Genomic DNA, 22931 nt, shown 5'->3' on the forward strand with positions numbered 1-22931 from the left:
GGGGTTGTTTTTTTTGTTTATTTTCTAGAACATCTGAATCTACACTGTTTTGATGTAAAGTTTGGTCATATGATGTCTGTTAGTCTGGTTGCCCTTTTATCCATAACATGGTCCAAATGTCACTTATTAAATTTTTAATTTGGAACACTACTGTCACCATGTAGATAAAAGTGTTAAACAAGCTAAGCAACTGGACTTGTTGGCTGATGAGTCCTGATTCATTGTACAACTTTCTTGATACCATGGGCCTTGCCACTTGTCAAACAAAGTGTACATGTAAGTATCGGGATGCTTAATAATTGCTCACATGGATGGCAGTATTTTAATGAACGGCATATTAAAGTTGTGCATAATTAGAAACATTAAGACATTGTACATGATGTGTAGGAAATTTCATCAGGGATGGCGCTTCCCATTTTTCATGTCTGTTTTCTTTATTAAGTGAATTATTCCTTAATGCTTGTTAGTCACATTTTTCTTTGAATAAATGTTTGTCTTAGGTTTGATAGGCGTAAAATAAACTTTCTGTTATTAAAAAATGAACTGACTTTTTTTTTTTTTTTTCATACTGGTGACCTACATGTACCAGACAGCCTTCTCACTACCCAGCCCAGTCTGTACGTCTGGGACAGATAACCTTCTCACTACTTAGCCCAGCCTGTACATCTACCGCAAACAACTTTTCCACTACCCAACCACAGCCTGTACCTCTACCACAGACAAGCTTCCTACTACCCAGCCCAGCCTCCTACTACCCAGCCCAGCCTGTACATCTACCACAGACAGCCTTCCTGTTACCCAGCTCAGCTTGTACCTCTACCACAAACAACCTTCAGACTACCCAGTCCAGGTTGTACCCCTACCACACCCACTACCCACCCCAGTTTGTACCTCTACCACAAACAACCTTCCCACTACCCAGCCTAACCTGTACCTCTGGCACAGATGAACCTCCCACTACCCAGCCCAGCTTGTACTTGTACCAGAAACAACCTTCCCACTACCCAGTCCAGGTTGTACCTCTACCATAGACAACCCTCAACCCTAACCTGTACCTCTACCACAGACAATCTTCTCACTACACAGCCCAGCCTGTACCTCTACCACAGACAACCTTCTCACTACCCATATACGACGGTCTACTTAAAATCGTAAGGTACTGGATCCAACTAGACAAAGTCATTGTTAAAAACTTTGACGAAATCTTGCCGAAATGAGCAACTCTCACCAACTGGATGGATAGAGCAGTATGTTTAGAGTGAAACATGTTCAACTCCGAGAAACTCCTCGGTCAACAGTTGTCCGTGGTCTGCTTTGATCGACTGAAACCAGCTCCTGATCGGATGACGATCCCGTCAACGAAATCACTGTACCGAGGACAAAGGAGTTTATGGGTAAAGCCAGAAATTGCCAAAAATCCTTCACACAACGTCAAAACATTTAATCAAAATTGACTTTTAAACCTATTCACCGTCTCTCTAGAAAACAATCTGCTAAATTTAACACAAAGTTGTTATCTGAGAGATGCTACAATGTATTGTTATTGCAGTAGATTATTCTGTTAAATAGAACACATTTTATAATTCAACATAATGATTCTATTAGTATGTTGTAAGGGTACCACTATGGAAGAGCAAAGATGAGAAACAGCTGGCTTGTTTTACTCTTAGATCAGCGAAAGGCCCTACACAAGATAAAACAATTCGGGACCAGTAGATCCAGGATCAATCCTTGATAGAGTCACACCTAAGACTTTAAAAGAGGAAGTTGTAACTTCCTCGATTGGCGTTCAGCATGAAGGGGATAGTGCAACAACTGGTTGACCCGTATCAGTATGATGGCTCGGGCGGGGCGACTTGCTTGCCTTCACTAAGTCGTCTCAGTGAAGCAGCACTAAATTAAAGAGCGGTGGAAATCCGTCCTGCAACAAGGAGGCACATTCCACGTACGTGCACCCTAATGATTCCTTCTTCGTCATATGACTGAAAAATTGTTGAGTACGACGTTAAACCCCAAGCACTCGCTCACTCAAGATCAAACAAGGACGCGCGAAGAAGCTTGAATAAGTTCAGTACATATATTTGAACCAAACAGACAATACCACTGATAATAATGTACAAAACAATACAAATAAGTACTAGTGTTTATATATAGTATCTCTTAGCGTCTAAATCCGGATGGAATTTTCAGGTTTCCAAAGGCGAGACAGTCCACGTAAAAAATGTTGAATCCACAGTTAAGATGAATTCCTCAATGTGCAATTGATAGTCCGATAAGGGCTTCCCACGTTGGACGGGTTGACTGAAGCATCCGTGATGCCGAGCTGTATGTTTCCTCGGAAATATACACAGGTAAACTGGAATGAAATGTACATAACAGCACAAAGAGACAATGAGCGATACCAGCTCATGGTTTCCAAAAAATGGCATCTGGGGAAATACAAGCTCGCAAAGTGCTTTGTACAGAAAATGGAGTACGAATGTCGAACTGCATGAAAGCCGATATTTGCAAACGCAGCAAAATCCTTCACAGTGACCGACAGTAAATATGCCTGCTCTCAAATGGACTTGAGTAAATAAATGCTCACAAGTAGATGTGAATAAATGACTGCGAACTTCACAACTCCGTCGCTCACATTTATTGACTAACGTAAAAGAAAATTCTGCATGGTTTGATCTTAAAAAAGTTTACAACACCGATACATATTTCCAGAGTGTACACTCTATTTACAATAAAACTAAACTCGTGAACACCGAAGCTTCGAGAACGTTGGACCGAATTACAGGCTATATCGTAAGCAAAAGGTGAAAACGTAGGTCAGACAATGAAGAAAAAAAAGATAATACAATATAATACAATGTTTAAAGACGAGGTTCGTAACAATGTTGAATATGACTGAATGTTGTGTTAGAATACATTCTAGCATCACTTAAACAACAGACTTCCGGTTAAATTTAACAGATTATAATTGAAACTCGTATATCTCACTTCCATTTATTTTTTATGACCTGTAGGTTTGCAGGAGTAGGACTGTAAGCTCTCGTGTACATGCTGAGCTTAAAGACGCCACCTATTGGACACTCCCAATTCCAGTTCTTCACGTTTCTCTGAGTTGCTTGCAGTCGCAAAAAACCCAGCCGCAAGGTCGATCTACACCTGCCTGAATTCCCCACTCCTCTGCACCATACATGAAATCATTACCACATATACGCGCAAACGACATTCAAGTTCCGAGCAAATGCTGGAAATATGTAACCGTACAACGACAAAGTAGTATGTAAGTATATGCCAAACAGACTACTACACAGTATTAGTGGAAACTGATAAAATGCCCACAAGGACTTAAAAATCTTGTCTCACAATTTGTATAAGTATATATGTATAGGCCTACAATCGTTCACCACTACTTCTTGTTAGACGAGGGCGGCGCTGATTAAATTCTTATATGCCGATAGAGGCACCCGTTCTCGATTACAACAACAATGTGTTGAACACCCCAATATTTATTTATTTATTTATGTATTTATTTGATTGTTTTTTGTTTGTTTGTTTGTTGTTTTTTTTTTTACGCCATACTCAGCATGAGCTGGAATTGAACTCACAGGGACTGCATTGGTGAGAGGCTTCTGGGTCATTGGGTCGCGCTGGTGAGCCAATCTCCTTCCCAATATTAAATCTAAAGAGATTTTGAAGGCAGTAAATGAGAGAAAACTACGTAAAAGTTCTAGTGAGGATGTCATTAGCAATGAACTCGTCAGTTCTCATTAATATATATTGAAGTTCCTGTTTATTCAGTATTATTATAGAGCCCGACATAACTCTACTATGATTCCAAAACATCCTGGTATACATTTCTTGGTAATGCCCTTGGCAAACTTTGTTTTCACCAAGATTATAACAAGAAGATGATGCAGGCGAAGGCCTACTAGCTGTAGGCCTATACTGGATGCAATTGTCCTACCTCGGATCATTTACGTGTATTTACGTTGAGAACGGCCAATATTACATGCATGCTTTGTTGACTTTTTTAAACCTTTTGGCTTAAGAAATAATTGGATATAGACCTGTAATATTAGACTAGGGTTCCGCTAGACCTATATGTAACATTTAAAATCACTGCACAGAGACAGGCTAGGCCTATATTTTAAAATGAATCTCCGATATAGGCCAAGGCTTACGCATATCGGTTCAACAAGCCCAATCAATTGCATTATATAGGATATCCTCCCACAGGCGAAATATCGAACAACTTAGCCTACAAGGAACATGCAGAGTATCGACTGCGGAATAAATTGCTTGTAAATCCCCCCAACATAAGCCATAATGTGCTGCATACAACGTCGGCCCCGACAAGACACGCCAAACTTTTTTTGTAACCAAGCAAAGTGACAGGGGAGGTAACTCGTCCATGACGCGCCACAACACGCTTGTGCGTCGCCAGGGGAAACGTTTGCATTCACAGCGGTGATAAATGAGGCGACTTGACGAAGGTCGTTCACTTTATGAGCTAGAGCTGTGTTGGGACATTTGACCTGATTTTCTTTTTAATATACGTTACGCAAAGGACAAACCATCATTTTTTAAAAAAAAGTCTCAGAAGATTCGGCACTGACCTGTTGCACTGAAGTTTTTGTCTGCACAATGACGACGATCGGGTCTGAGAAGCTCTCCCAGGATCGGCTGTTACCGATGAATATGCCGAGCTATTCCTTTAACTACCCAGGATTCAAACGCGTGCAGTTAGCAGCCGTGAAGGAGGGTATCTTTCACCCTAACCTGCCTAGTTTTCGTCGGATGGACATGGATGCGGCTCGACACAAACTTCCTGATGAACATTGCCGCACCACAACTACGAACGGACCCGGTAAGCTAGGTTTAGATTTAGCCCTATCAATCTATCTGCCTGTAACCTGGGACAGATTCCACCAGGACATTTCTGACCTATATTAAAATGTAAAGGCTCATTCCAAGACGTAGTCTTTAGAAGTTTGAAATTTTTATGTATTTGCCTTAATATAACATTTGTAAGGTGGTCCAAATTTTCATTTTAATGACCCTCAAATAAGCTCTAAATTCATATTTTAATAATTTTGAATTTTGACCTGGACCCAAATCAAAAATAGCTTTGTGGAATTGGCCCCTGAAACTGAAGGTAGTGTCGTTGATAGTTGTACATGTATAGATACAGCTAGTTAGGTTGTATATACTACATTTTACGCCATTCCCAAGAATACTTCATTTATATTTTAGTTTTAAGTGATATGTTAGTCGGCCTATGTGTACAGTAGATAAGAACGGCTTATATGTAGTCTACCCGTATACATGTACAGTAGGTGACCAGTATTTGCCCTGTCTGCTTTTCTTCGTGCCCTCGCTATCAATTTAATTGTTACTGTATATTAAAAGTGTGGCACAATTAGGCTTCATATGGACAATATGAATAATTTATAGTTCTGATTTGACACCTGTTGCTATTTCCAGGTTCTCTGTTCCTTGTCGAAAACTATCTAGGCTATCTCTCGATAGAGGATATCGCCCAAACCATGATAAATTTATAGTGGTGGTGTAAAGCCAAATAGCCAATGCATCGATCCCGGTCAGCCACAGTTTCAAGCTGATGTTTTGAAACTGTTAAATATACGACTTGTTTATATGAATAATTTGGTAGTTTCGATAATTTTCTTTTTAACCCTACAGGCGATTTCCAGAAGGCTACAAGCACCTTATTTACCCCGCCATCTAAGAGGCTTTCCAGTTTGGTGAGTAAGCCTTACAATTAATTACGGCTTTATGTGCGTTTTTTTATCTGACCGAATGAAAACAAGCACTCACATCATTTGACCATATGTATTATAAATGCTATATACTGCCAGTAATTTAACGTATATAGACCTGTTCATGTTACCGTTTGTAAAATAACGAAACGTTTAAATGGAAACTGAAGCGACAGATCTGAGGGTGATACGGCTGTAATCACGAAGGTCTATTTCGATTTACCTAAGAAAACACGCTCAAAAGATGTTATATAGTTGTAGCAAGATCACATGATCAATCATTATAGATTATAGTGGTAACTCTATTTATTACGTATGACAAACAAATTGTATTTCCTAAGGTATAAATGCCAGTACCCATTTTGGCTTATTTAAGCAGTTGTTGCTGTTGTACGACTCCTGAGAGCACGCATTAAATTCCAATCAAATCATTGAAGTAGGCCTATACAAATAATATATATTTGTAAGCTTATATATATGTAAGCATGGAATTTTTCCGTATCTTTGTAGGGTATCACAGAAACTGGCAAACAGATACATCGCTATTATACAACTCCGGACGAACTCAAGTAAGTATAAAATAAAAAGCCTCCTGGAGAGTTATCGGAAATGCATGTAGTCTGAAATATATCCTAAAGAGCAGCCGGTCTCTTTCTTCGGGCCCTACGTTATTGGGCACTTGGCGGATTCCACTAAATCTAGGCTCATCAGTCAGCTTTAGGTCTGGCCTGAAACCAAGTGCGGTTAACATTTGCAACTGTTTAGGTACGAGTCCCAAAGCCGTGATTTAAGCTGTGATATGAACTCAAAACAACCTCAAGTGAGATTTATACCGGCAACCTGTTGATTTTTATACTATGTAGTGAACATGTTTCTTGTCATGTTGTGGACTGACTTTGTCTTCGTAAAGATATACCCTTTTTGTTTTATAGTCCCATGCATGAAATTGCTTCATTCACGAAAGAAATTCTTCATAGACGAAATTTGTGGCAATTTGCCCGAAAAAATGTTGGAAGACCAGGGTATATTATAGCTTTTTACGGACCTTTCCGTTGACGTTATAGAGACCAAATTGTTCGCAAATAATCAGAACAGTCGCGTCTTCATCTAGACGTTAGACCAAACAGACGTAAATCAGTCGTCAACCAAAATGGTCGTTCCGAATCAATAATCGCAAGATCAGGTTTAGAAACAATGTTCAACATAAACCACCAAAGAACTAAGAATTAGGACGGATTCATGCAAAGTGTAGCCGTCAGTAACGTTGGAAAGATGCAAGAAATGTTCCACGTGAATGAATTAAATTGGTATCCATATTTATAGACTGTTTAAACCATTTTATAGACTGTATGCTATGTAAGTTGTGTTGATGGCTAATAAAAAACACATGCGTAAATAAGCATGTATAGCCAAATGCCACCAACGTGCATGATGTCAACGGGGAGATATAGTTATTCTTTGGGATGTATTTGAAGAATATGAATGGGTTTTTGCTCTTTCCTTGGAATGTGTTTGGAGAGTATAGAGGGCTTTGCACTTTTGCCTTGGAATGTGTTTGGAGAATACGAATTGATTTGTGCCTTTGTCTTGGAATGCGTTCGGGCGTGCATACGTTTTCCAGCATATGACCATGGCTTAAGGTTTCTCTCAGTACTATATATACGCGTACTGTTTGAAGAATACCGATGGGTATAGGCCTACTCTAGACCACTGACGTCTAATAAATTGCAATTAACTTCACCGCATTTGTTTGGGGGGGGGGGGGGGGGGTTTGGGGGGGGGGGGTTGTTTTGTTTTGTTTTGGGTTTTTTTTTGTTACCAACTTTGCTTAAGCCATGATGCCCGGTCGTCGCTGCTCTGGTCTTTACTGTCATTGCGGTATGTCTTTAATTATATTATATATACTTTCGCCTAGGAAATGTGTTTGATCTTTAAGGCGTTTCCCAGGTTTTGCGATTCTCTAAGCATAGATACATTTCTTATTTTAGGAAAACCCGACAAGAGTGGTCAGATTTCCTGAACAAATCCCCAGAGAGATATAACATCAGGCTACCAGAGTTACCCGACAGTAAAGGTACATCTCACCCCCAAGCCAACCCTGTCTGGGTGTATATGAGGCTAGTCTCGCTAAAGTCTGCAGTCATGCTTTAAAATCCAACAAATCTCTTGCATACAATTTACCGTTCAAGTTCAAACAGTTATGACAGATTTTGTCTTGGAATAAGATTTGTTATATGATCCTGATTTTAACTTAAAGGATGCAAAAATAAACATTCATGTTGAATTTGAAATTTTGACTCTAGTCAAACCAGGCTTTGTATACGGAATATGCCGAAGATCTAGTATAGGTGCTTCATGTCCCAGAATTGTAGGTGACCACATCTAAGTAACGGTTGACCCTATTCGGTCAGTGCGCTATAAAGAGGCCCAAGCTTTGTTCCAAACAAATGAAAGACCTCCACTTTCCAAAATAGGGATGCCAAATTTATTTAGGCCCCAGCCAAGGGTATATAGAGGTTTCTGTGGATGTCCTCAGCGACAATTAAATCACCCCCACTCTACTCCCAGTTTTATATGGTAACTTCCCAAACCAGAATGGAGTTGATCTTTCTACAGGGTCACTATATCGTCTCCAGCATGTCTGTGTCTTGTGTTGCAGATTTTCACTTCACTGGTTATGCCGTTAGGTACCTCCGACCCGAGGTGACTAAATCCTGGAAGGTAAGCTGCGGTCTACCCGACCCAGTTGATCAGAAGTGTATCAGCAGTTAATCCCAATATTAACTTTACTCTTTACTTTAAAATGCAATTAGTTTTGAACAATGTATTGGTATTACCTTTACTCTTTACTGTAAAGTGCAATTAGTTTTGTACAATGTATTGGGATTGATATGGAGATCTAAGGCTGGCTTAATTGTTAATACACTTTTGAACATGCATGGAGACGACTCTTCTCATTCAAGACCATTTGTTCTCCATGAATATAGCGTGCAAAGTCACATGTGCGCAATTGACCTCCACCATAGAAATAAAACATTGTGCAGTATAGCCTTAAACAACCATCAAATAAACGAATAAATAATTGAGGTAGTTGCCATACGCAAGTGTGATATGCATGTGTGAAATCTGATCCCACTTTCACAAAATTGTGTAAATCAGTTTTTCGGAGCTTTTGTCGTAAATCACGTCGGTTTATGGCGCGGTAATCTATTGACAACACCTTGTAGCAAGATTTTTTCGAGAAATATGACGATGGGAGGTTTGTAAGAGTGCAGTTGTAGGCCTACTCTCGTCTGTTCGTAACTGTGTTTTACCATTATAACTGTTGTATGGGAAAAGGTTAATGACATTTCCTTCACGTTTCAGTACACCCTCCGCCAAGAACCAATGTTGAGCCAGTATGACCAGAGGCCCATTCCAGCTAATATCTAGTAAGTTCTAGCTTTTGAAATATGTGATTTATTTAGTTAGCTTTGGTTATTTATTTGAGTACTCTTTATAGAGGTGTGATGATTTTAAGATTTGTATATATATATATATATATATATATATATTTTCAATGCACGATTGCCAAAGATTGCCTGTAACTTGTCAAAGACTTCCTGTAGTTGTTTACTTAATTGATTGGTCGTCATAAATATGATTTGTGTATGTATGTGCGTGGCTTTTCACTGCACGATTGCCACAGAAAGTCCAGCCTTCAAACTCTTTCCTTTATTTACTTGATTCTTCTTCACTAATACTTGAAGGTTTCATGATTTGTATGTTAAACTTTGTATTTACTGTATAGCACATAATGTCTCGCTTGTCAAATTAAGTGTTATTTGTTATTTGATTTGCCTTCACAAAGACTTGATGGTTTTATCATTTTGTGTATTTTTAGTGCACGATACCGGGACAGCCACCCTCAATACAGCAGGAATATTAGTACAGAAGCCTGGCGTAACCCATAGGCAGAGATTCCACTAATACATCCGAGTACAGGGGTGGGGCTTGGGTATAGGGATAGGGATAATGATGTATATTCAGTCGAATTTAAGGAAGTGTTATAAAGAAAAGTATCAGTTGATCGAAATCCACCCGAACGTTGTTCAAACGGTAAACCTCTTCGCTCACTTAAAATTTAGCCTGGTGAAAAAAAGACTCTTTCTTTTCGCGTTTTTTTGTCTTTCACCATTGGTCATAATGAAATTCAGTATTCCACACGATGCCTAATATAAAGCGTGTGGATCGATTTACTGCGAGTGGTAATATTTGTGTACTCTGCTTTGTATTGATTGTTTCGTTTTTTTACTTTTTATTATTATTTTTTCGTTGATTTAATTTTGGGCAGAAATGTCGAAAATTTCGCGAAGGTAGTTCATGTTAGCACTCTTATTATGGTTGAAGCAATGTTTGAAAACTTTACCTTCAGAGATTTGCCCTGCTCAAATGTGAAACAACATTAAGCTTAAATGTAAAGGTATAGGGTAAGCAATTTTTGAAGGGTAAAGCTTAAGTGGAAGGGAGTATAGTATATGTTTATTTATTTTGCCTATTAAGTCTTATTTGTTCTGTACATGCAGTGGACGACGTCATAAATGACTTTTTGTTTTGTTTTGTTTTTTTTGTTTTTTGGAGGGTGGGAGGGGGGAAATACAGTATTAAACAGTTCATGAAAATGACCATTCCAGTATTAAGGTATAGCACAGCTATACTTGTTCGGGTTATGCTATACGAATGTTGTACTTTGCCATTTTCCTTACCAAAACCCTTTATATATATATATATATGCATATACATTTTACACCCTGGCAATAAAATGTTTTCCTTGTATACGTTTATGTGTGTCGTTCTTTTTTATGTTATTTACATATGCTAGTGCGGCTACTGGGTCCATAGTTACCACATGGGGTAAACTATGACTTGTCCACTTCTTACAGTTTGCCTCTATGACGGTGTTTTCCTTTTTTTATGTTATTAACATATACTAGTGCCGTTCCTGTTAAAAATAGTCCATATCTCTCACATTGTGTAAATGGCATATCCACGTGAATTCGTATAGTGCTAACTCCACTGCTGAAGAACAGAGATTCATCCGTTTTGAGGTTTCAGGAATATAGGTTTTGTTTACATTCCTGGTGTGTGCCCGTTGAACAGATTTTCTTACCAGTTTTTATCTGTAAAATGAATATAACTTTTCCCCCTATTTTTGCCGCAACATATCTGGTTGTGAAACAGCAATGAAGTTCCGGACCAGTTCAGCCAGACGAGTCACATAGTTGAATATTTGGCCTCCTAACCTTAATCTGCCAGCCGAACTATCAGGAGGTGAGTTCGAACCCAAGTATACCTGCATGAAAAGGGCTGGTGTAAAGGCATACATACTTCAGTTTGAAGCCTTTATTCCTCTCCTCCAGCGAGAACACCAGTTTCCACTCATAAGCTACTAGCCACCATAAAGTTAGGATGACGTCAGAACCTGAAGTCGCGTTGCACTGTGGGATTAGAACGTCTGACTAATGTAACTCCTTTTCCGTCAAACATAGTAGTACTTGGCTTTGTAGTCAACGGATTTGTGAAAATTGTATAATTTACATGTACAAGTCTACATGCTTATGAAGTTACGCCTTGTATGATGCACGAGCAAAATTGGTCGCTATGGAAACTACGTGCAGGGAAAACCGTGGTCTTTATTTCAGACATGGTCGATAGCTAACACATGATTTGAGCTGACATTTGGATATATTTTGTAGTACACAACACGGGGATATAGCAAGTCAGAAGACATAGGCTATATTCTATATACGGCCATGCATTCATTTACATATAGTTGAAACCACGTCTTTCAGTATTATCACTATAGGTATATATAGGAACAGGGAATGTAAATGGTACAAAACAGAGCCAAATCGCACGGTGGTCACGTGATTTTAGTAGAAAGCTCTCGTCGTATATGTTCATACAATCAGTTCTTACTGTAAATCTAGCAAGTAAACACAGCGTAACGAAATACTTACACACGAAAATGGAACACATCTAAATTCTTATAATTATGAAAATTCCCTGAATTCAGAAGGATCCACATTCTAATGAGCTGAATGGTAAACTAGAAATGTATCGATACATTATAGGCTACGTGTACCGAGGACAGTATCTTATAGAAATGACTGGAATTATATAGGACGGTGAATTAAGCATGCGTAATAAAGCCATTACTTGGCACTTTATACTTCGCCGATTATGGCGGCATGTAAACACATTAAATTATCTAAGGCCCGTTTACAGGGTGTCTTACTTTATTGTAGAACCGTGTAACATCTAGCAATCAACCACGTGTGAAGAGCCATTGGAGTCCATTGATGCGAGTAATAACGATGAAGCAAATGACACAGGCATGCACCTTTTAAGCATATGCTTGGACGCAAAAAAAAAAAGACGCAACTTCAAATTTTTAATTTTCTACTATTAAATTAAACAATTAGAAACGCATCCACACATACATGTACATGATTTTACGTACACATGCCTGGAGCAGAATCTAAAACTTCAGGCTGTAAATGCGCACGACCGTTTCTGATTCAGAAATGAGTATACATATATCCACTGCACGATATGAGACATGATGTTTATATGCACACAGATGTATCCCTGCCCTTAAAAATCGTCGAGTTGCATGATTCAAAAACAATAAGTCTATATGTATATACGCTATGTAAACTACACGCTACAACTCTTGATGGAGATCATCGTGTTGAACGTGATCGGATTTCTTGGCCTTGTTTTGTTTGTTTCCTCTCACAACCCTGACGGTTTCGCGATCCCCATCGATCAGCCTCATGGCCATCTCATCCACAAAGCGATGCAGAATATTCCTCTTTCTCATCAGATCATCCTTCTGCTTCGGAGTCAGTTCACCTGCAGATAAAACAATTATATATAGCATCTGAGGCTTTGATGCAAACAATGTTTCATAAGAATGAGTGAATTTTCAGTTTTATGCATGGTTGAATCACCGATCGTTGGAAAGACCAATTTTTCCACATGTGACGTACAAATATGCACACAATATTGATGGAAAATAACTAACCTAAAACGTACGTTAGACAGCACAAACGGTTAAACGAGCGGCGTCGTCTGCTTATTGACCCCCATACCCCGCAAGCAGTCAGAGAGGGAGAATGTTCAAACTCCCATGTTTCCTCACCAGGTTTGAACTCACACCTCGTGTAACAGTGATAAAAAGACAAATATCTTAACCATTATACCACGCGGTTAGGTCTCTCAGATACGTCATCTGCATTTAATCAAGCTACACTCCAAAAACTGATCTGTTAATATTAACAGGATGTCTGTTGTCTGAGTGATGCTAGAATTATTTTGTTACTGTAACAGAATATTTTGTTACTGTAACAAAATATTCTGTAATATTCAACATAACATTCCTTTTACTCTAATAGAATCTTTATATTAAATTAATAGAACATGTGTGTTACGTTTAACAGAACAAGCTGTTGCAATATCAGAATACATTCTAGTATCACTCAGATGACAGATTTTCTGTTAAAATTAACAGATTATTTTTTTTTAGTATATAGCGATGTCCAATACCTATAGCACGGTATCACCCTTGCTGACAGGAAGATGCATGAGTGCATGAGTTGTATTTGGTCGATTGTAGAATTTGAAAACAATGAGAGTTGACGACAAAACAGAAACGAAAGTAACTGTGTGATGAGACAGCACTTAACATTATCACGTCCAGTTATTACTGTCGTTCACACATGGGCCTATTATAACTACCGCTTCTAGTTATTACCGTTTCCGGTCCTTATGATCGCTTATTATCGATTATTATAGTGCATGCACAGGCGAGGTTTATAGCGGAACATGGCGATACTGACCTATTGTTAACAACTTGACCTGGTGGTCTCTCTCCTCGTCTATCACTTCCACTTTCCCCGCATCGTTGATCTTCTTCAGCAGAGTTACATAGTAAGGAGCGTACCTAGGAAAACAGTGACCAGGTTATACAGGCATATGTTTCTGATTGATTTATTGATTGGTTGTTTGGTTGATTGATTGGTGTCTAACGTGACTTTAAAATTATATCGGTCATATCACAAGAGCATTTACTTACATCAGTTAGGCCAGTTCCAGTGTTGACACGTTTAAAGTGCTACCTCACTGGATTTCTATGCTGAAGACACAAGAAATGACAATCCCTCAACCGGTAAAAGTACACTGATCATCGACGCACAAATACCTACCCACGGCCATTCATGATTGGTGACAAGCGAAGAACACAGGTATTAGATTGTCGCCAATTTCACATTTTGTGGTATGACCCATATATGCATGTACAATCCAGTAATGTCAAATCAATGTAAAATCAACCAAAATGTATAGTACAGATGAATAGAGCTGCTTTTGGGTGTGCCAGTTTACATATTCGTGTAGACGTGCTACATATTCTGGTAATTCTTTTGCATTTTGGGGGGATTTGACATTTTCTGTTAGTTTGGGTCATAGCCTTCAGTGCCGTTAAGACTGTTTACTAGTTTGCTGCTCTAATGATTCGTTTCCGGTTTCATTGTTTGAAAGTCCCCTGAAGGTACACAAGTATACACAAGTAGGCAAATACGTTTGACTCATTGTCCTTTTAATATGTTTAGCCAAGATGTAGATTATAATCTAAGGATAACATTTTCGGCAACAGAATTTTCTTTCAAAAACCATCATTGTACGAAACTCACTTTCTGTTGATTTTAGCGTTCTTGGCGTATTCCTTAGCGTCAGCAATAGCAGCTTCCTGTGATAAAATACAGAACGAAGATGTTGGGTAAAGGTTTAGAACTCCTAAACGCAAAATCATTGCTCATTGTGTGCCAAACAAATTTATAGTTTTTTCGCCACCTTTGGTTCTTCATTGAACAGCGTGGCTGACACCTGGCTGCAATGACAGATTGTAAACGGACATCAACGATACTTTACACGATGACAAATACATTTAAAATAATGCCTATTTAAACCAAAATTAACACCCGTCCTTACTTACCATTTCGTATATGTGGTTTAACAACGACAGGGTGGTTTGGAAGAAGTGCTTGATATGATGCTATATATAACTCACGTGTAAAATTGGGGAAGTATAAAGCCTGAGCACACATTGGACAACATTTCTGACATAAAGCTATTGAGATGCCAGCTGCAAGTGGATTCGAGCCGGGGTACTACTTCGTCGGTGAATACAGCTCTGCAGTGTGATGCGTCTTTATTGAGAGTTTGAATTATTTCTGCGTTTATTAAACTGGTGTTTTAAAGCTTGAATTTTTCACTTATACACCTGTAGGCTTTATTGACGGGAGACAAGTGGTCTTCACCGAATTCGAGCTCTTATTCTAACCAAAAACCCATGGAGAGTGGTATAGTGGAGTGGAAGAAAGGGGATGCAGTGTTGGCTACTGTATATCAGCCCTTACCAATTCTACGCCTTCCATGATGTCATCGATGTACATTGCCACCAGTGTATCCAGCTCTGGGACTCGACCGGCCTATGAATTAATAATATAAGCAATGACAATAATTTCACTGACACAGGTACATGTAATCAATTTTCTCGTTGTTGTGTCGTTTAGTACCGTAAAGGAAAAATACAAAAGATATTATTTCGTTTTGAAATTTTCTTTGCTTTCCCATCAAATTTCCATCAGCTACATGAGCTATCCCAATGTATAATGTCTATTTATTTATTTGATTGGTGTTTTACGCCGTACTCAAGAATATTTCACTTATACGACGGCAGCCAGCATTATGGTGGGAGGAAACCGGGCAGATCCCGAGGGAAACCCACGACCATCCGCAGGTTTCTGACAGACCTTCCCACGTACGGCCGAAGAGGAAGCCAGCATGAGCGGGACTTGTATAATGTACTAAGCCTTTGTTCTGTTTACCGGATTCTTAATTGTGTCTCCGTGTATATATATATATATATATATATGTATATATATATATATATATATATATATATATATATATATATATATATATATATATATATATATATATATATATATATATATATATATATATATGCTTGCTATTGCGACTTACGGATTCCATCAGTTCTCCGCCCAACTTCCGGTCAAGGTTTGTCTGGTCGTTAACAAATGCGAGCAGCTCATCGATATCCATTCTACCGCCATACTGGAGGGAAAGAGGAGACGGGTCAGTGATGCGAGTAAAATGCCAAGATAGGACACATAAGACAAGAGATGACAGACCATCGGTGCCCATTCTACCGTCATACTGGAGGGAAAGAGGAGACGGGTCAGTGATGCGAGTAAAATGCCAAGATAGGACACATAAGAAAAGAGATGACAGACCATCGGTGTCCATTCTACCGTCATACTGGAGGGAAAGAGGAGACGGGTTGATGGTGCGAGTAATAGGTCAAGATAGGACACATAAGACAAGAGATAACAGACCAACGGTGTCCATTCTACCGTCATACTGGAGGAAGGAGGAGACGGGCCGATGGTGCGAGTAATAGGTCAAGATAGGACACATAAGAGAAGAGATAACAGACCAACGGTGTCCATTCTACCGTCATACTGGAGGGAAAGAGGAGACGGGTCGATGGTGCGAGTAATAGGTCAAGATAGGACACATAAGACAAGAGATGACAGACCAACGGTGTCCATTCTACCGCCATACTGGAGGGAAAGAGGAGACGGGTCGATGGTGCGAGTAATAGGTCAAGATAGGACACATAAGACAAGAGATAACAGACCATTGGTGTCCATTCTACCGCCATACTGTAAGAAAAGAGGAGACGAGAGAAAAGAGATAAACAGTCAAGAACAAACAGAATGGATCATGCAAATGGGGGAAAAATGTTAAGAATAAACAGAATGAATCGTACAAATGGAAAAACAATGTCAAGAACGAACAGGACCGATGGATTATGCCAATGGAAAAGCAATGTCGAGGAAAAACAAGATGGATTATGTAATGAAACAATGTCGAAAACAGTCAAAATGGGTCATGCTGTAGGAGAAATAATGTCGAGAACAATAAGAATGGAACATGCAAGTGGAAAAATAGTGTCGAGAAGAAACAACGGATCATGCTAATGGAGAAATAATGGCGAGAACTAATTGAGTGGGTCAGGCAATTGGTGGAACTATGACTAGGGCAAACAGAATGGATCTAACAATAGAAGAAATAATGTCGAGGACAGCCAAAATAGGTCAGGTAAAGAAAGTGATATTGTCTGGATGAGACACTGAAATTGCTTATATACTCGAATATAATGCGAGGAAAACATACCCGTTTTCGGATTGACTTGTCACCTTTCCCATACCAGTAGAACGCCGGGTACCGTTTGACAGCGAAACTGAAAACAATGATTAATGGCTGAATTATATTTCAGTCCATTGTTTTGACCCATGTAACCAGAGGCGTAGGCAAATATTCTTGAGTATTTTACACAAAATTGTTAAAAGACAAGAATAAACCAAATGTATGTGAACCAAAGTTGATGTTTGGACGCAGCTGTTTCCGCTTACGTCACCAGCGTTATGTCAAAAGTGCTACGTCACCAGTGTTACGTCAAGAGTGTTTTGCCATTTAACCACATGTACGAAGGGTATACGAGTGACATGAATCGTGCTTCCGGTTGTTTTAATATAGCGCACCCTACGGCTTGGTAAGAATTTCTGATTAAAAGTTGATTTATTGAGTTACCAAGTGTCCACCCCTCTCCCTAAATAATCCAGGTTATATTATTTGTTGCACAAGAATGTATTATGCTGACATGGAACTTCTAGGACAACCGCCATTCCTTTGAATTTGTACAAGCAAACGGTAAAACAAGTTTACGTTTTAGAAGAGAAAAAATATTAAAATCAAACTAGTCAGATTTTATATAATATGATCAAATACTTACTCTCCCGCAAGCTTAATCTCTTTTGTAGCGTTGATGCTGCCAATTAACAACTGAAATTTAGAGAAGATTAATCTTGTTTTTAAAAAGGTGGGTCTATGTGGTATATGAAGAATTTTACCTGTAACAGAAGGGCGTTGTTACACATCATCAGTTGATCCATCAATAATAATGTGTGATGGTGACAATGGGGCATGTACTACATATATATATACATATTTTACCTTTTATACATTATTAAGGGTAGGTCTCTCTGCTGTACCTTAATTATACCACATGTATATAGAGTACCTACTTTCTCGTGGTTATCACACCGTGTAAATACGTTAGCCTACTCTCTCATAGTTGTCATTCGTCAACACGACAGCCTAATTCCTCACAGTTAGCACGTGTCAACACGACAGTCTACTTCTAATAGTTACCATGTATCACCATCAGAGCATACTTTCTCATAGTTATCACATGTCAACACGAGAGCCGACCGTCTCATAGTTACCAATGTCAACACGAGAGCCTGTTTTCTCATAGTTATCATGTATCAACACGAGAGTCTACTTTCTCATAGTTACAATATGTCAACACGAGAGCCCACTTTTTCATAGTTATCATGTGTCAACACCAGAGCCTATTTTCTCATATTTGGCATGTGTCAACCTGAGAGTTATTATTATCCTTATCGCAGCTAAAAGACATCTTTGATATAGAATGTGTTGAAACAAACGACTATATAGAAACCAACAGCACCTATTGGCCTACCTCTTCGTCATGCTTAAACGTCATTGCAAGATCTTCAAAAAGTTTTAGTTCCGCTTCAGCCGTTGACGCCGAATCTACAACGAGAAGTTGCAAAGACCGATATACATGTACTAAGATGCACTTGCTTCCAAAAATTAACGACATTTAAATTAAGCAGGCATTGATTGAGTGCTTGGAGTTGAACGTCGTACTTAACAATTTTTCAGTCATATGGCGACGAAGGAATCCTTAGAGTGTATGTAATGTTTCTCTTTGTTGCAGAACGGATTTCCACAGTTCTTTTATCTAGTGCTGCTTCACTGAGACGCCTTACCGAAGGAAAGTAAGTCGCCCAGCCCGAACCGTTATACTGATACAGGTCAACCAGTCGTTGCACTATGCCCTTCTTGCTGAACGTCTTACAACTTCCTCTTTTAAGATCTTGGGTGTGACTCGACCGAGGATTGACCCTGGATCTATCGCTCCCGGAGCGAACGCTCTACCAACTGTGCTATCGGGGCAAGTCCATGGATTATAGGAAATGATTACTCAAACAAAACAGATCAATGTAAACTGCACCTGAAAACACCTTCAACCATTTTCTTTTTAAAAATATTACAAATCTTGCTTCACGGTATGCTGATTTGATGGAAGAAAGTGGGTGACTCCGATGGTGTCATTTATAGACCATAATATTTTGGTAGTGCTAAAGGCATCTCCATTTTACTTATATTTGCGAATTCTCGTGAATAGTATTCATGTAATACATGCAAATAGGCACTCTGTTAAAAATCCTGAGTCACGGGGACTATCAGTATGGTAGAGTTTTCTGCCCATCGCAGTTTATCGCAATTTCATTGACGTTAATTGTATTTTAAAACCTCATTTTTAAAAGTGGTCTCAGGGTTTTTTAACGTACAAAAATGAAGTGTATTCTGAGTGGCCTTTTGCATCACGCAAACTAACCCCTATTTCTTTCAGGCAGGTGTATTGTAGTTGACTCGGTCAATTTTCAGCACAAGAATATGTGCTTCAGCCAGGAAGTGTAATTGACAATGGAGGTATTCAAGTGCATGTAAACACAGTCAGAATTGAAGAGGAGAATTCATTTTACTTTGTTTTATTTATGACAGTTCCGTTACAGTACTGTCAATTTGGACAGTTAACCCTCAGCAGTATGGGATTCTGAGGGACAATACTGAAAGCCCACTTACCTTTGTCATAGACGATGATAAAAGCATGTTGCCTAGGATTGGCGATACACTCCTCAAACGTACTGTCTGTTAGCGGTACGGTGTATTTTATTTGGATGTCAGAAAAATCACCTCTCATTCCCTTCTTAACCGTGCTCACGAGGTTGTCTATACTTATATCACCCAACAGCCTGGAACAAAACCATACTCATATGGGTTAGCGGGAACAGGGTTAAATTAATGAACCGAACAGCTGGCAATCAAACGTGACCTCTGCACGAGATCGACTCCACAAAAAGCCATTTCTAACCTAAGATTTTAGAGGTTATACAGATGCACTCAACCTCACAATACAGATGTGCCCAACCTCCTAAACCATATGTGCCCAACCTCATAATACAGATGTGCCCAACCTCACAGCACAGATGTGCCCAACCTCACAATACAGATGTGCCCAACATCACAAAACATATGTGCTCAACCTCATAATACAGATGTGCCCAATCTCACATTACAGATGTGCCCAATCTCACCTTACAGATGCGCCCAGCCTCACAATACAGATGTGCCCATTCAACCTCACAATACAGAAGTACTCAACTTCATAATCTCATAATATTGATTGCTATACATGTACTTGAAAGAATTTTTGCACGTTTTCTCTCGAACCATCGGAAGCTGAATTCGAACACGTGACCAAGTCTTCCGAGGAAACCATCTAATATAGTTCTGCTGGTGATGGTTACATACATATGGCCTATACTTGTGAGTTCCTATTGATCTCTCGAAGAGATGGATCAATAATGACCGCTTGTCTCCGCTGTTATAAACTGATATCAGAAATGGTCCGAATCTTGAATGTGTACTTGTTTATGCTAGGATATTATATCTGCTGGGCAACATTGCAGCATCTCAGATAATAAACAAAAATGTAGGCTACATCAGCTTTCGTGTAACTTATGGCAGGCAGTTGGTACTGACCGGCAGATTCATTTATCGATTAACTGATTGATTGATTGATTGATTATTTGACTAGTTTGATTGATTGGTTGATTGATTGTTCAGTTTGATGGATTGATTGATCAGTTTGACTGCTAGATCAGTTTGATTGATTGATTGTTCGATCGATCGATTTATTGATGGATTGATTGATCAATTGATTGATTGATTGATTAATTGACTTACGGTTGATGGGAAGCACTTCCATGCTCATAATACACTACGGATGGAAACTCCTTAATATCCAGCATATCAATGAGCTTAGAGTCTGATACTTTACCAAAGAATATGTTCTTTTCTCTGGCAAATAAACTAGCTACAGTGATAAATTCTGGATACAGATCAGTACAAGCGTCACAGTATCCTGTCAACAAGAACAAAAATAATTATAGGATGAACCGCATACATAGATCTCTATAGTATATTTCTGTTAGAGAGTCGCCTATTTTCAGCAATCATACTCGCTACCAAAATTGCCTTTAGTCAGTGACACGTAACAACACAAGCTCTACACATTGATATATTTGAAGTTCACATTATTGCAAGGATAATGAAATCAGAGCACTTTTTCTAATTCCTAGTCCATAAGCTCGGTTTCAACGGCAAGAACCCATTGCATCGAGTCACGTCATAATTATTAAAAATCCAGTGTAGCGTAGTTGTGTTACTGCATGGAGTTTGTTCCCACCGTATGTTGGTGCACCTATTGTAAAACAAATTACTCACCACGCCCATTCCCTCAGAATGCCACTTCTTTTTGAGTAATTATGACGTTACCCGAGGCAACGAGTTCTTGACGTCGAAACTGAGCTTATGCAGCTTAACGTTATAAATTAGAAAAAGTGTTCTGACTTGATTTTCTCTGGAAGAATATGGACTTCCAACATATCCATGTGTGGAGCCTGTGTTGTTACGTATCAATGACTGAAGGCAATTTTGGTAGTGAGTGTGACTGGTTTTACAGACAGCTGAATATAGGTGAATCTCTAAAAGGAACAAACAATAAGAAATAGAGATAGAAATTTAGGAAAATGACATACACATATGTACAATATAATATAGCATGCAAACAATATAAATCTGATCTGATTGTTGTTCAATGTCGCATTCAAAAATTCCTTACCTTTACGACACAGAGGTCAGGTTTGTATTTATTTGATTTATTTATTTGATTGGTGTTTTACGCCGTACTCAAGAATATTTCATGCCGGCCAGTATTACGGTGGGAGGAAACCGGGCAGAGCCCGGTGGAAATCAACGATCATCCGTAGGTTGCCGCCAGACCTTCCCACGTACGGGTCAGGTTTATAGATGTGCAAGAAGTAATTAAAGAGTCAAGAGCTGGATCTGAACCATTTACCTCACTGGTGAGACCGTGGGTTTAGCCGAAAAGCCAAGAAAACTTGGGAGAAGTAGGCCTACAATACAACAATCAAATCAGCTAAACTTAAAATTAACTTACCATCTGCTGAAACAACATATAAAAGTATAAACTTCTTCCCGTTTGTCATCTGGGGATCAGAAACATACAAAATTGTTTATACACACGTATATATGAGAAGTGTTTTTATCATCAGATACATCACTTGAGGTTTTTGCACTACATACCACGGCATGGAGCTAAATAGTTAAGGACACCAATAAAATTCCTCACTACGAAGAGGCGTTTGTCTTGGATTGTTATACATGAACATGGGATATACAGTTTGGAGCAAAAGTCTGGACCCATAGGCAATTTACTATATAACAATTTACAACAAGAGTTCGAACTGACTTCCACCTTCCTCCAAACACTGTGTTACTTTCTTACATTTCCAAGCATAGAGTTATTCCATGTTATAGTTTCAATTTCTTGTGTGATGTTATCTTTTTGTGCTTGTAATGTTCTTGGTTTGTTAGCGTAAACCACACTTGCCTATGGGTCCAGACTTTTGCTCCACCCCGGCCGTAAGTGGGAAGGTCTGCCAGCAACCTGCGGATGGTTGTGGGTTTCCACAGGGCTCTGCCCGGTTTCCACCCACCATAATGCTGGCCGTCGTTGTAAAAGTGAAATATTCTTGGGTACGATGTAAAACACCAATCCAATAAATAGAGGATATTGAACAGTGAAGGTTGAATATCATAAAAAAATTTTCGAGTGATAGGTGAAAAGGATAACCCACGAGACGCGAAGCGTCGAGTAGATCATCATTTCCACCTTTCACGAGAAAAGTATTTATGATATTCAACCTTCACTGTGCAATATTCTATTTAGTATTTATATTTTGACAACATCATGATTTTGTGCATTTGAACAATGTTTAA

At 39.0% G+C, this 22931-nt stretch overlaps 2 protein-coding genes across 3 annotated transcripts; one reads left to right on the forward strand and one right to left on the reverse strand.

The window, feature by feature from the left end:
- The first annotated feature begins 3008 nt into the window (after positions 1-3008).
- LOC135475329 (sperm microtubule inner protein 8-like) lies at positions 3009-10339 on the forward strand. Of its 2 annotated transcripts, XM_064755181.1 has the most exons (8): positions 3009-3277; positions 4219-4864; positions 5698-5759; positions 6285-6343; positions 7763-7848; positions 8434-8495; positions 9141-9205; positions 9658-10339. In XM_064755181.1, the coding sequence occupies exons 2-8, from the start codon at positions 4642-4644 to the stop codon at positions 9725-9727; spliced, it is 627 nt and encodes a 208-aa protein (XP_064611251.1). In that variant the 5' UTR covers positions 3009-3277; positions 4219-4641; the 3' UTR covers positions 9728-10339. The 2 variants fall into 2 exon arrangements, with proteins under 2 accessions (XP_064611251.1, XP_064611250.1); XM_064755180.1 differs by lacking the exon at positions 3009-3277 and having other exon boundaries at positions 3690-4864.
- Positions 10340-11500: 1161 nt separating this feature from the next.
- Positions 11501-22138, reverse strand: LOC135475846 (uncharacterized). The gene is made up of 11 exons (XM_064755787.1): positions 22090-22138; positions 20814-20991; positions 19650-19819; positions 18457-18530; positions 17704-17753; positions 17085-17151; positions 15867-15959; positions 15236-15307; positions 14510-14565; positions 13658-13761; positions 11501-12671 (listed from the first exon to the last, which is right to left on the reverse strand). Exons 1-11 carry the CDS (start codon positions 22136-22138, stop codon positions 12481-12483), a joined length of 1104 nt encoding a protein of 367 aa, XP_064611857.1. The 3' UTR covers positions 11501-12480.
- Between the last annotated feature and the right edge of the window lie 793 nt (positions 22139-22931).

The sequence above is a fragment of the Liolophura sinensis genome, chromosome 9, assembly GCF_032854445.1.
Source record: "Liolophura sinensis isolate JHLJ2023 chromosome 9, CUHK_Ljap_v2, whole genome shotgun sequence".
Taxonomy (NCBI): Eukaryota; Metazoa; Mollusca; class Polyplacophora; order Chitonida; family Chitonidae; genus Liolophura; species Liolophura sinensis.